At 42.4% G+C, this 14,973-nt stretch overlaps 1 protein-coding gene across 5 annotated transcripts; it reads right to left on the reverse strand.

Annotated features, from left to right (window-relative positions):
- Positions 1-960: 960 nt before the first annotated feature.
- On the reverse strand, positions 961-14,406 carry PTHLH (parathyroid hormone like hormone). 5 transcript variants are annotated; one of them, XM_071733367.1, is made up of 4 exons: positions 14,297-14,406; positions 11,429-11,640; positions 5,417-5,839; positions 961-1,451 (listed from the first exon to the last, which is right to left on the reverse strand). In XM_071733367.1, the coding sequence occupies exons 2-4, from the start codon at positions 11,527-11,529 to the stop codon at positions 1,442-1,444; spliced, it is 534 nt and encodes a 177-aa protein (XP_071589468.1). In that variant the 5' UTR covers positions 11,530-11,640; positions 14,297-14,406; the 3' UTR covers positions 961-1,441. The 5 variants fall into 5 exon arrangements, with proteins under 5 accessions (XP_071589468.1, XP_071589469.1, XP_071589470.1 ...); XM_071733368.1 differs by having other exon boundaries at positions 11,429-11,551; positions 14,297-14,404; XM_071733369.1 differs by lacking the exon at positions 14,297-14,406 and adding an exon at positions 12,800-13,010 and having other exon boundaries at positions 11,429-11,551.
- Positions 14,407-14,973: the final 567 nt, after the last annotated feature.

The raw sequence follows: 14,973 nt of genomic DNA on the forward strand, positions 1-14,973 counted from the left end.
TCTGATGTTGCTGATATTAAAGGAGTGAGATGGAGGAAATTCAGTAGGATTTTGCAGAGCAGATATATCTCCGTGAATAAATCTCCTTTATTCAGGTTGCCCCCACAGCAGCTGCTGTGATTAACATGTGGGTGGTAGCAAAAAGGATAGGAATCGGGACTCATGTTCACTTGGGAAAAAAAAAATGATAAGAGAATGTAATTTTTTTCTGGTGTTTTTTTCATCTAGTGACCACTAAGTAATGAAGATGGGCTCCCCTTTAGCTACAACTATATCTGGGTATAAGGCAGAAGTAAAATTAATGCAGATATTTTTTGGAAAAAGAGCCACGTGAGGTATCTTTGGGGTGAGAAAAGTTATTCAAGCAGTGCAGAAGTACCTAGTGATGTGTTCACCTACTGCCATTTCCATTTTTTTCTTTCTTTTATATATTCACCCTCTTACCCTCCCTGCCCTCACGTTAACTTAAGATGGTCCCAAAGAACCGAGACATTGTTCGTGTGGTGGACATTTTCATCTTTGAGTAAAGTTGGTGGGAGCTGGGAACACTGAGATTCTGTCTATATTTGAACAAGGCTATAGGGTGTGACATGTGAGCACCTTCCAAGAACACAGTAAGTGAGGAATCCCTGGGGCTGCTTTTCAAATCTTCTCCTTTGGAGAATGAAATGCTTCAGCCTTTGCAAGGCTGGAAAGGTTGGGAATTGCCTTTTCCCTGCAGCAGGGCCTGAGCTGTATGACAGTACCCCCAGGCTGTTCAGCAACTTAGCTGACTTGAAATAGAAGACTGGAACATAATACATGCTGAGTGATTTTTAAGTAAAAGCTAATGTGAAAATGTGGGAGTTTGAACCAATGTAAGCACATTAAATTTAAAACAATTTTCAATGTAGTAAAGAAAAAAATAATATTCCTGCTCTTGAAATCCCTAAAGGACATATTTTTCCTTCTGAGTCATGATTTAATTAGATTATATTTTATTAGACATTCTTTACAAATTTTAAAATACTGCTATGATACATGCACAAAGGAAAATCAATTTAAACAATTGTATGTAGGCATTCACTGAAGTCAACCACAAAACAGGAACATTTTATGTCAGTTATCAATGTACTTGATATGTATATCTAAAGTGCATTATGTTACCAAAAATATAGAAAGTCAGCAGCACCAAGATACGTTCACAAAATAAATACACCAGTCAACAAAATAAATTATGGTAAATGCGACAATAATAATTGTCTTAGCCTTAGCAAAAAAAGGAAAAAAAAAAAGGAAAATTCACAATAACCAAATGTGCAGTTTCAGAGAGCAATGGGGGGAAAAGATTTTATTCTGCGCATTTACAATATTTACAGGTAATAAATATTTTAATACTTCCAATATGTTCACTATTACAGAATACTGCAATATGTCTTCCAAAAATCTCTTGCTGAAATTGTCAGCGCCTCCTGCAATGAAAAGGACAGAAAAAAGAGAAAATTAATCTTCACTTTAAGTAGATAACATTTGGACACAAAATTAATAGCAAAAGTGCCACAGACACCAACAGATATGCATTGCTAGTGAACATTTGCAATAACAGGGACTGTTAAAAAACACTAGTTTCAGTTGTCTTTTCAAGATCTCTGCTATATTTCTTTCAAAGCAACTCAGCTAGCAATATGAAACCCTGCAGTTTGTCGTGACACTGAGGCCACATATTCCACTATATTGGATACTCAGAGACATAGGAAGAGGCTTTATTTTTCTGCAGAGCCTGATGTAACACAGTTCCTAAGTGCTACAGGTAGAAAAACCAGCCTACAATAAATATGGCAAGTGCAAAATCATCAGAGAAATGAGAAACTTGTTTTGAAAATAAGAAAAGTCCTTATTGAACACTGGCAATCATGTCCCTGCTATGTTAACTGCTTGGGTCTGATTAAAACAGTTATTTTTTTGGTCTATCTTTCCCAGTGATGGACCACCTGTTAGACAAGAGCCTGTTTATTTTAGAGGTATATATTTCTATGCTGTCATTTACATGAATATATGCAGCACCTCTGCAGTAAAGACTTCGCTTGAGTCTCGAAGTTAACAGATGCTTGATAGCATCTCTCTTTAAGAACCTGAATGATTTAAAAAACTAATCCTGAAACTTTCCCTCTGTGAGACAAAGAAAGCAAGCAAGCACCTTACCATGTAAAGTTCTGATCCCTATTGCATTCAATCAAAGCTGAAAAAGTCCCAGATTTGGGAGATTTCTAGGGGATGCTGACAGCCTGGTGCGAGTTCTGTATTTCTTCCTCCTCCCTTCTTGTGAAGGCATGAGAAAAAAAGCAGAACCTGCTCCTGGCTTGTCAGTGGATTACTTGTACTACAATATTAGCTTAAGTTACTTCTTAGCAATGCTGCAGGAAAGGCTGAAGGGTTGGGCTTTTTTGCCTTTCTTTCCTTGTGAAGAGCACCTCTCTGTAATGCATGTTGGTTCCCTGGGAAACAGCTGTAGGATGGAATACAAAGCTCTAAGACAGAGCAGGATTTGCTCAGTTGCCAGACTGATTGCTGAAGGTGCAGGTAGTGTTCCCCATGCAGACATGTGAGGACATGAGACACAAAATCCTTAAGAATTTAAGAGGGTTGCTTTTGGGGATTTTTTTTTTTTTTTTTTTTTTTATGTGCACATTGAAAGTGAGACGACATTTAACATTAGGGAGACTATGTTTAACATTAGGGAGTCGTTTGAAAGGCTTCTTAGGAAATTAGGTAATAATAGCTTAATTGAACTGGAATGGAAATATAGTTGGAATGTCCATGAGAAAGTATTTTTTAAGCATCTGGAATGGAAATGCTAGCTTGAAGCTCCATAATAATTAACTAGTAATATTAGGGTGTATTCAGGCTATATAACAGTATGTATCATTATGGCACACAATTCATGCTGCATGACTGTATGTGTACATCTGCTCTACACACGCCTATTTTTAAGAGGGTGACATTTTCAGTTTGGCTTGGATTTTAGGCTTTGTTTTGGAGCTTAACCTAAGACACATCTTGACAATAGGCTCTGTACTAATGTCTGCTCGCAAGCTACTTTCTGTGACTTAGTCTCAGATTTTGCAGGATTGGCTTCTTTTATGAAATACATCCTGTAGTAAATAAAAAGATCCAGAGAGAATGTAATTATTTTTAACCTAAACTATTTTCTGACCTAAACCCAACATTTTGGGATTGAGATTGGGTGGAGGGAACTGGCACAGATATTTTAGTTCAGTGAGCTGATTTGAAAAGAAGCAGAGAGATACAGTGAAAAGCACACATGAAGCTTATTTTTGCGATCCCTTAACATTTGCCCTGCTCCACTATGCGTATACACTCTTTTACCTTAAAATAATTATGCTTTTCCTAAGTTTCAGCTAGCCTTAGAGGTTGTACTAAAACAGCTTCTACTGGTGTAGCATCTAGAAATCCTGTCTGCAGACACCTTCCTTTCCCTTCATCCCCAAGTAGATTAAAAGTTGGTGATTCAGCTCAGTACAGCTGGGGAACCAACCTCACTCATACATGGTCATCCCTCCATCTAAGATGTGCTTGCCCACCTTGTGCCAACAACAGCACAGAAAACAGCACTGATGTGCCTGACTCTCCATGTCTAAAGTACATGTCAGGAAATCATGATCTGCTCTCATTTTAAATTTAGAAAGTTTATCTTTTGACAGTCTACAGAGATAACTACAAGCTCATATACTACCACTGGCTTAAGAAATGAACCAGCATATTATACCCTCTGCTTGTGAAAGAGGAATTTCCTTTTTCTGGTTTATGACTTCTTTTCATTTGATCATCTTCAATTAAGTGTCTGTAGGTCTTCTTCAGGAATCTTTTTCTTGCCTTAGAGAAATACTGCACCCTGGGCATTATCAGTAAGGTAAAGCTGGAGATTATCATCAGAAGTCTGTACTCCACAGCAAAGCTGACTGCCTACAGCCATCCTACGGTACTTAAATCAGAAAGGCTGAACTAGGAAAGTTTACATGGTTTTGTTTGTTATTCTTTCACATATCCCACTGGGAATACAACCAAAGACAGAGTAGTAAGAAAAGGAAAGAACAGTTGAAAGTCTCTAGGGTGTTTTTTCCCTACATTCAAGATTTCTACATGCTGAAGACAGATCCTATTTATTTGCCACCACAGCTCCTTACCACCTGTTGAAACATCAGGCATCTCCTGGCTCCCGGAGGATGCCTTGCCTAAGATGCTGAGACAGACCAACCTCTCTCACTTCACTACTGACTGCTACAGACATCCTAAGTGCCTTATGGTCTGGGACACTGAATGCCTAACCCCAAATGCCAGAAACTGCTGGAAATGCCAGCAGAAGTCCAGGTGGTGAAAGTTATTGCAAAATTTGGCCTGTAAAGCTTAACCTGAGACTGGGTTTTAGTGAATCCCTCAGCTGGCATCTCTTTCTAAGGGATTTATGGTAAGCAAGTGATGTTTCTCTTATGTCTCCATGCTTCCAAAGAGAAGGGGAGGAGGAGAGAAAAGGGTGGGTTTCATGCTGTTAAAAATGCAAACATTTAAGGAGAACCAAGGGGTGGACTTCTTGGCTTTGGCTGCAAGTGTGCAGGCTTCCAATCAAGCTGAGATGAGTGCAAGTGGCTGAGTTGCTTGGGGCACCTAGGCTGAAGCCTCCAGCTTGCCACTGCTTTGAAAACCCTTCATTGTCACAGATGAGGGAACACATCTCTCTCCAAATGCTCAACATTCTTCAGTAGCAGTGTAATTGTTTCATGAGCTGGCAAAAAGATGGAGCTGAATTTAAAAAATCCTAATGGCAAGGAATATTTTACAGCAAAAGGCTGGTCTGTGTTGTTTGCAGATATTAGTAAGAGAGAATTTTTCCATGTTCTCCCCTAAGGTTAAACAGTAAAATGAAAAACTGTAAAGTAGGGTAGGAAAGTTGCCAAAAAGGGGAAGCGTTGAGAGGGAGGAAAGAAAACTTCACCATTTTATAGATGCAGAGCCTTAAATAAAACTCAGGGCTTTCAATCTTCTGAGGCCCAAGTGTGGGACCAAGATCTGATGTGAGAGACACAGTTAAAACTGGAAAAAAGCATTTTTAATGGCTATGTTGTGCTTTCTTTTTGTGGAAATAACTTTACTTACTACTGGCTCTGCTTCAGGAATCTCATTTTGGTAATAAGTGGTTTACTTGATATGTTTGTCATAGGAAAGACAGACTTTATCATCAGGGCAAAGTGGAGAGAGTACTTACGTCCAGAAAGCACCATGAGACAGTGCACTGTTTGAAAAGCCAGTGCCCAGTTTGAGCACAAACCTCACTTACTCCAGATTAGGGTGAGGCCTTGACCTCACACACCAAAGGATAGCATTTTCAGTATGCCCCCTCTAAATGACACAGCAGAATTACCTTAAAGTGTGATTATGTGTAGTGACAGAGTTGTCCAAGAGTGGGCTCTCAGTCATGCTGCTTCTATACATGTTAGGATTTAGCCAAGCTGAGCGGGTTCGCCTCTTTTTCTTCTCTTGTTCCTTACGTTTTCCAGGCTTTGCTTTCTTTTTCTTCCCTGATGTCTTCAGGGGCTGCTCCTTGTAGGTCTGTGATTTGTTTGTCTCCTGAGTTAGGTATCTGCCCTCATCTTCACTGCCAAATCGGACAGGGTAGTTCTTCGTGTTGGTGGAAGGCTTAGGGTTAGGTGAAACCTCCGAAGTTGCTCGGATTTCTGCAGTGTTGACACCTTCAATTAAATTTTGAAGGAATATTCTTCTTCGTAAGTCTTGGATTGACTTGCCCTTGTCATGCAATAGCTGGTGCTCTGATACAGCCCGTTTCCTATAGAAAGAGAACAGAGGAGGGGAAAAAAACATTTAGGATTTGGTTATTGCCCGGAACTTGGCAGACCTCCTCTCTCCTCTCTCCTCCTTGTGGTAGCCACAAGGACTGTGTAGAAGCCCTCAGGCTTGGAGACATCCAGTTGTCAGACTGCTGGAGCAAGTCCTGCTTCTCTGAGTAGCTGCTGCCTACAGAGAAGGGAAAGACCTAAGCGGGTAATAATTCTCAGCTGACCCATCACACACCACTGGACCTGGAGCTGGATTAGTCACTGCTCTTTTCTAGGAAAGCATTACAACTCTTAATATATCATACTTCGGGCAGTAAAGGCAGGAAGGCAGTTGTCACAGATAGGAAAACTAAAGGGTCAGATAATGAAGTACTGCAGTCAAGCAAGAGAGGGAATAACAAGCACTTGTACTGAAGCTGGAAGCAGTGTTTACACAGCATCAGTCTAATCATTTTCTTCTGCTCAGTCATGTACTTAAAAAACATTAAAAAATACATAAAAGTACATTTCATTGCTAAATTTAAATATGTGCAATTGCAGGAGTGTAATGGAAAAATGTTTGGATTTCGATGCCTGAAGTGTAGGCACTGCAGTCTGTAATGAGCTTTCTGGAGAGGCATCAGCCTGGGCATCAGAAGGGATGAGCTTTAGCCTCCCCTGTTGATTTTACTGCTTGGTCATTAGTAGTCTAATTATGGTTTTAGATAACTTTCTAGTATTCCTTTAAGCATGAACTTTAGGAGCTGAGTTTTATGGTAGTCCTCTTCAGTTGGTACTTCTACAAGAGCATCCAGGTTTGTTTAACTGGATCTCTGGTACTTTTCCAGAATTCATGACCTTTCAGTTCACTAGCCTCTTGTTTTCAAGGAACTGGGAGATGATTAGTTATCTGTCTTGTGGAGATGTTGTACTGGCAGAGAAGGCACAAAACACCTGAGGAAAGAAGATGCAAGTGGCACCTGGGTAATAAATAAATGTGAGAAAACGCATGCTTTTTTCTTGGTGTTGGATAGACTCACAGCTGCATTGTGAACCACGGAAAGAGTACAAGCTGGGATTTTAGCTGTGTTCCCATGAATGCTATAAAGCAGTTTATCCTTCCAATTGCCCTACTTCAGTGTGCTGAGATTGGCTACGTATTCTCTCATCTTGCATCAGGGTACTGCATGTGACTGGATTCTTACTGGCCAAAAAAAATTATTTCACTGCCTTGCCTGCTGTATAATCATTTGGTCAGTTAGCTGGATAAGAAGTTGTTTCCGTGTGTGGGTGAAATGGGAGAAGACACATAACTGTGAGTGAATATTACTTCCTTCTGTCCCGTCCTTAATTTTCCTGCTATGTTACCATGTTTCAAAGTGTGGTGGGCAAAGGTAGCATGTTAAATGATTGGGAGTGTTCAGCAGTATATCTTCCTCAGCCATTCAGTCAAACTATTTAAATTTGGTATTTGATCAACAGTAGAGCTAACTGAGATTGGCAACTTCAAGTAGCATTGGTTTAAGAACTTCCCTTCCACTTTTTGTTTCTGTAGAGTTGCACTTTTTGAATATAGCATTCAAGTAATGGGTCTGAGTAAAAATACATCTCTGTCACTCAGTGTAAAATTCAAACAGTAGCTTTCCCCCATTCCACAATGACACTCAAAGGTGACTGTTGTTTTTTCATGAAGTCATACAGTAGAGATACTTACTCAAAATCAGGAATAGATATATTCGTGTTTGGGAGCACACATTTGACCAAACATTTTCTATGTTTCAAGCATCCCAGAATCAATTTTGGATGACTTCAGGCTTTAGGGAAAGCATTTTATTTCCTTCAGCTCCAAGTCCCTGAGCAAAAATGCCATGTGACAATAGTGAGCTGAGCCCATAATGTTTCTTTCACTTCAGTGCAGCTGTGACCATTAACACAAGCTCAAGATCTTCCCCTGGAGAATTTTTCTGACCACTCTACTCCTGAAGCTCTCCAATAGCCATCTCTAAGAACCTTCTCATTCAGGTCAGTCTGATTTGCTGGTAATAAAACTAGCACCTTGGACTCCTCAGAGTGGCAGACTTCTGTACTGCTTGTCAAGCTGTCCATGGCAGCTCATGTTACACTCCTAGCTTCAGTGATCTATTTTCCCAGGATATTTGCATGGGAAATAGAGGTCTCTTCTCACTCTTCTCATTTATAAAAAGCATACAAATCTTAGTGCTTCACCGAGACTGAAGCAGTACGTCTCATGTGATGAGCAAAGCTTTCCTACCGCCTCCTGTAAACTACCAGGGATAATTCTTTTTATCACAGACAGCCTAAAGCTGCCTTAATCCTGTAATGTCTGTTTGGTCAATTTACCCACTGTGACAAAATCTTGAATCTCTAAAGCCTGTTATTAAAGTACTCTTGATTGAAAAGCCATTCCATTTTACAGAGCTGAAACCTAAAGATTTGGTTCCAGTACACACAAGGCAGTCAAAGAGCATTACAAGATGTACATCTTGAGTGAGCATGTATTTCCAAAATAATGCAGGGATTGACGTGCAAGGGACTTGTGTGCCAAAGAGGGTGGGTTTCTGTTTAAATGTTTGCAGGATATTTAGCATCAAGTCTGGCCCCAAATAACATTCTGCTATTCCAGATGATTGTATAACATTACGTAGTGTTACATTTCACATGACTTTTATTACTCAGCCAGACTTAGGGATTACATTTTGCCTACCAATTTCCTTTGTATGCTCTAGATCAAAAAACTCCTAAAATCAAAGAAGATGTGGTAGATGTGTATCTCTTTGACCTTCTGCCTCCTGCCTGTTATTCAAACAACTCCTGTGTTTATAAATCATGAGAAAATCAGCCCAAGAAGGCTGATGTAAGAGGTGCTTCATAATGGAGATATCAACAGTATCTCACCCACACACACAGGCAGGAAGGCAATGGAAACCGGAATTATTGCATTCACATATTGGCTACAATACATGAAAAAAATTACTAGGCTGTTAGGGTTAAGATGACCCACTAGAGGTCCCTTCCATCCTTCTATAAAATGCATCTCTCATTCAAGGAAAAAGACTCTGACCCCAAACCAAGCACAGTAAATGCTAAGCTTACATGTGGTAGGCACTTTTGAGAGAAGGATATTGATGGTTTCTATTTGACCAGAGTGTCCAAACTAATTACTCTGTACAAGGACACTATGTGCATAGGAGACTTAATGTCTCTTTATGAGGAAAACAGTAGAAATCCATGACTTCTGATTATTCTGACTTCATGTACTTTCAGATAAGCTGTTCTTCTTAGGCGCATTCCTTCCTTTTTTCTCTTGCATATCAGCGTCACTGAGAGGCAACATTCTTGAGGCAACTTTCTTCAAGCAATAACTTTCTGTCTCAGAGTTGTTCCTATTTAACCATTGTTATCCTTGACTATTCACGTTTTGCCTGATCATAAGTTCAGCAAAATAACTCGAAAGGACTCGAGTCAGCATTCTGTCTGGATTTTGCAAGATTGAGTGCCCTTGCCACTGGCTCCAAAGGGAGTGAAAACTGCTCAACCTATCTCAGAGTTTGGAAAAATATTTTGAACAGATCTGGGGACATGATGCTTCAGTGTCTGGGCAAGCTGATAAAAATATCTAATTTCAATTTGAGGCATTACTAGGTTACTCAGAAGTTCTTTAGCAACTAAAGCATTTCTATAGGAAACAGTCTGTCCAGCAATCTTTTCTTGGGACAATTTGCTATTGTTTTCCACAGGAGATTTGCCTCAGTAAACTCTGTAGAACCAGGACTATGTAGGTTTGTTTATTTTTGCATGGCTATGATAATGTGCTTCAGTATTTTCATCCATTACTGGTTTAAGCCTTTGACTGAAAAAAAAAAAAATTTAAATCTCTAGGCTTAAGTGAGTTATTAACCATTAACTCTAGGAATGGTTTGTGGTGATATTAAAACAGGACACATGTTTGAGTGTGGTGTCTGTGTTTGTGCTGCACCCACAAACAAAACTATGTGAATGCCACGAACTGACAGCTAACTGGTTTCTTCTGTGTGTTTTACATGCCATAGCAAAGAGGGAGCTGAGAAATACATTTTGACTGTTTAGCTTCCACTTTTTTTTCCCCTGTCAGGACAGAATGGGGATTTGGAAGACCTCTCATCCTGACCTCTAAAAACAAGTGCTAGAACAACACTAGCTTCAAAAAGACAAAGAGTATTTCTCAGCAAATTAAACTTTTTTAAAAAAAACAAATTTGGCTTCGATCCAGGTCAGAGATTTTTAGCCAAGGAAATACAGCATTTGACTCTTTTTTTGATCTCTATTTTTTTTATTACTGAAACCAAAGTTTGATTCCTCTGTATTCCAATGAAAGAAATAGCTCAATGATAATTTGCACGAGTATAAAACAGCTGAGCACTTATGAACTGAGAAGAACATGCTGTAGAATTATGAGCAGTAACAATTTCTACACTGTTTGCTGTGGAAGATGTGTAATAGTTGTCTGCCTGGTGCCAAAATATAGGTGTGCCTGAATTCACTTCACCTTGGGGATTTTTTCAGTTGTTTAAGAGGCAGAGGAAGTGCTATTTGGAGATCTTGTCCTTATGTATGCAACAAAACAGTTACAAGGGAAACCATTTGAAATTGTTTGCTGTGTCATGTTTCCCTGTAAGTTGTGACTGGATTTTCCAACGTGCTTTCTCCAACCTGACTTCCTTTTGAACTTAGCAACAATACAGCCCTCCACAGAGTGACTGAAAGATTTCTTCCTTAGAAAATCTGATGCAAGTCTAGTGAGAGCCAGTAAGTTAGATATGGGAGACAGCTGCTTCTACATCAGCCCAGGGGTTTCTCTTCTGCACTTTGCATGGGGGGTATTAGGATAAACCAGACTGATTATTTTGGAAAGAGCAAAAAGGTAATTTCCTGAACAGACTGTCTTAAGTTACATTATAATTTATCAAAAAGTATGCTTTTTCCTTCAAGTCAAATGCTGGACTCCCTTTGGATTATTTATTTATTTATTTTCTAAAGTGGCAGAAATCCAAATAAATTATTCAGTACTTCAGTATCGTGATGGCCCTCACTAACCTGTGTTTTCTCCAGACCTTATCAATATTGGCTCCATGCCACCGCCAGAGAATTAAGTTTGAACTTAGCATAACATCCAGCAGTTTGATAAAACAGGATGCTCCCTTCTAGGAACCTCCCAGAACGTACAGGAAGGTGCATGGGCAATAGCACACGCTGGGCAAAACCACAGCTGCATCTCTGCTCCCCGCGGACCCTGAGCTTTAACATCACCTTCACAAATGCTTTATAAATTCAGGCAGCTGAAAAGCCCCTTTTCCCTGCCCCAAGGGCCCTCAGCCTATATCCCTTTGACATCACCTGTGAGCACCTGGGGCAGGTAACCCCCAGCCGCACCGCAAGCGCTGCCCAAGGCTGCGAACCCCCCTCCCCCGGGATGCTCCCGCCGTCGACCCGGGGGGCCCCGGCCACCTCCCTCCCCAAGAGCACCACTACCGAAGCGAGGGGAGGGAAAAAAAAATCCCAAAAACGAAACAACAAACCAAAACAAAACCAGGGAAACTCACAGTCTGCGGCTGATCCCCTCTACTGATCTCCCGTAAGAGGGCACGGAGTAACTCAGCAGGAACACTGCGAAACTCCACTGCTGGAAGAGTTTAGTGAACATTGTATCCTCCGGGACTTAAAACCTGCAAGGAAAGGGAGGTCAGTCCCAAGGGACACATGCGCCAGCGCCGTCCTGAAGCACTCCCCGCTTTCGTCTCTCCCAGCTCCGAGGCTGTGAAGGAAAAACAAACTTTCTGAGCTCTCGGCAGCGGCTCACTTCTTCCAAACTTCGCTCCGTCTCTCTCTCCTCCTTGCTGTCTGTCTCTTTCTCTCTCCCTCCCTCACTCCCTCCCTCACTCCCTCCCTCCTCTCTTCTTCCCTCCCTCTCTCTCTCTCTGCCTCTCGCTGCCCGGAGGCAAGATCTCTCTCAAGATTAGTTAAAAAAAAAAAAAAAAAAATCTACCTTGTATTTGAATCGGGTTAGAGAGAGCGGTGACTCCTGTTCAATTCTAGCCCGCTAAGCTGCTATCTATGATACAGGACAAGCCCTCTTTGCAGATAAGGAAAGATTCCCCCAAATCAGCTCAGCTCCCCTCTTCTCTGTCAACACACGACCGGACACACACACACGCACACACACACACACAGAGGCAGAGATTCAGGCTGGGGCGGAGGGACGGAATCCACCTACACATCTGTCTTTAACTATACCTTTGGAAAAAAAAAATTAAAAATAAAAAATCAAAAAAAATAGGTCAGGGTCATGTTCAGGTCCTTCGCTCCCGGAAAGTTGGGTCCACAGCAGTGGCAGGGAAAGTGAACTCAAGCAAAGAGCGCTGCCTAGCTGGAGAGCCCGAGAGGTCTGAAGGGAGCTGTAGCCCGGGAAGGCTCGGGGGGAGGAAAGCATGCTTGGCTCCGCAGGTTGGACTGGGCTGGAGCCGGCGATGTTCACACGCTCCGAAGCAGCCTCTGGGAGACCTGAGGGAGGACGCAGGGTTTTGCAAAGAGATGGCGCCCTCGGAACATGTGCGGAGAGAGCCAGAGCCCAGACAGGATACCCACAGCCAAAAGGGAGACCAGAAATCAACGCTTCCCGAGACCAGAATCAAAAAAGAGCGAAGAAAGGGAAACACCCGACAGCACATGCACTCAGCAGACCCTGAGGACTCCGGCCAAGCTCTCTTCGTACCCTCTGCAGCCGGGCTCCGCTCCTCTCCTCTCTCGTTCTCTCCCTCCCCACCTCTCCTTTTTTTGTGTTTACCCCCGGGTCAGCGCCTCCCCTGCCTTAGTACAGTGGAGAGGGGCTATTCCGCCCCCTCATCAGTGGCGACACTTTGTATATCAAGCCCAAAAGCCCAGCCTGCGATCCTTGCCGCCTTTCACACACCTACCGTTGTTCGTCGCAATTCCCCTATTAACTGGAGTGCTGTATTCCTAATGATGTTAATTGTACGCGAGTAACGGGGAAAAGGGGGAGTGGGGGGGGGGCTAAGAGGGAGGGCTCGGGGGAAGGACTCGCAGTCTATGAACACAGGAGCTCCTGGCCAAAAAAGTAAATTAGTGGAAAGTTTTCTCCTCCTCTCCCTCTTTCGCCTTCCACTTCGCCCTCTGTCAATCTGGCCAGGGCGTCGCAAATATCTGTGTCAGGTTGCGCTGCCGTGCGAGGCGGGCGGCGGCGGTGCCCGGAGCGGGGGGAGCACGGTCAGTGTCCCTTCCCCCCACCCCTTCTGCCCCACCGAGGACCACCCTGCAGCCCTGCATCCCCCACCCCCCGACGGAGGGACTAAGCTTTTCCATCACAGGAAAACACTTGTAAAAAGCAAAGGTAACACAATCCACCCCTTTATACAACCGGCTGGCAAAAAAAAAAAACAAAAAAAAACCCAACCACCACCAACCAACCAAACATAAAAAACAAACAATCTCTCCCCCGCTGTTACGAAGAATGGTACAGGCAGAAAGCCTGGGGGGCTTTGGTGCGCCCCTTGTCCCTTGCCTCCCGGAGGTGTGGAACTACTTTGCAAGCCTATCTCCTCTTTGGCGTCAGAGATTGGGCTCTTCCGCACTCCGTGGCCCAGCCCAGGCGGGCAGCAACGAGCACCTGAGGACTCCGGCTCCGTCCCGGTAGCATCCAGGGACCCCTCACCACTCCGCGGGGTTCCGCTCCTCTCCTCCGAAATCGCCCCGGAGAGCCCTGCCCGCGGGCAGCGCCGCTGCCCTCAGGTACGGATGAATCTCTTGTTTCTGCCACTGACAACCTGATTTACAGCAAACTTTCCCAACACCCTCACAAGCCACAACAAAACACCGAGGTGTGCCGGCTGGTTGCTCCTTCCCATCTTCTCCCCGTATGAAGAAACCCTTTCTGGAGAGACTTTAGGTGCAAAGCAAATAATTTTTCTACCTGCAGGTTATTTTGCATTCAACGACACTTGCTGCCACATTTTAAAAGCCCAGGTCCTTAGCCAAATTTCGTACCGCAAAGGCAAATAAAACCGAAAACATAAAGGCTGAAATAGAAATCATGCTGAAAACATTAAATCGTTTATGCTGTAAATAAACTCCCTGAACACGCGGTAGGCTATAAACTAAAAGGTATAGCTAATAGGCTTATTTGATTTACAGTGCCCTTTCGGCTAATTAAAAATTATTGTGACACCCCCCGATAACATCCCACACATACTTATAGCTCTAGTCTTGATTTCAAAGTTACAGTCCATGAAATATTTTTAGAATATCTTTTGCCCCAGAAATAATAAATAAATAAGATTTTAAAAAAAAAGAACCACCAAAAACAACAAAAACAACCAACCCTTACAGACTCAGGAAGAATGCATAGCCCTTATAAACTTGGAATACTGAAGATTCTTCACGATTTATTACTTCACCTTTTCCTTGAGCTACAGCCCTCTGTGCCTCTCAGAGATCACCCTGGCCAACAGTGGTTGATCTTCTCAGCAGTTGCTTCCTAAACTGTGTCCTATCCTTAAGTAAAAAAAAAAAAAAGTAAAAAAAAAAAAAAAAAAAAAAAGTTAAATAAATCAAAAAAGTAATACTTTTCAAGAGAAATCTAGACCTACAGAATTTTCATTCTTCTTGAAACAGATTAATGCTAAATAAAGGGTGTTAAAAGCAGGTGCTTTTCTCCCTTGCTGCTCTTTTTATTATGAAGAACAGAAGCTTCTCCTAATATATATAGTGAGGGAGACCCTTCTCTATTGCTTTTATTGAAAAGACCAAACTTGTGACATCACTAACCACCTTCCTATGGCTGACTTTGCCTCATCTCTGCCTCAGTGGGCTTGGGAAAGAAAAAAAAAAATACAACCCAAGAATGGCTTTTGCTAATATAGCAGAAACTGAGCAGTGCCAAATCCGTTTAGGAGGCTTACTATCATACCATGATACCATGCCCATTCCCCCGCCCCCTCTCCCCCCCCCTCCCTTCACCCCTACCCTGCTGAAGCCTGTCATCTGCAGCGCTTTTTCTCCTGCCACCTACACAAATGCTTAACCCGTGAGCAAACTTCTCCTGGTACCTAATCTCACCGCAAGCCCGAGACCT

This window comes from Heliangelus exortis, chromosome 1 (genome assembly GCF_036169615.1).
Source record: "Heliangelus exortis chromosome 1, bHelExo1.hap1, whole genome shotgun sequence".
Lineage (NCBI taxonomy): Eukaryota > Metazoa > Chordata > Aves > Apodiformes > Trochilidae > Heliangelus > Heliangelus exortis.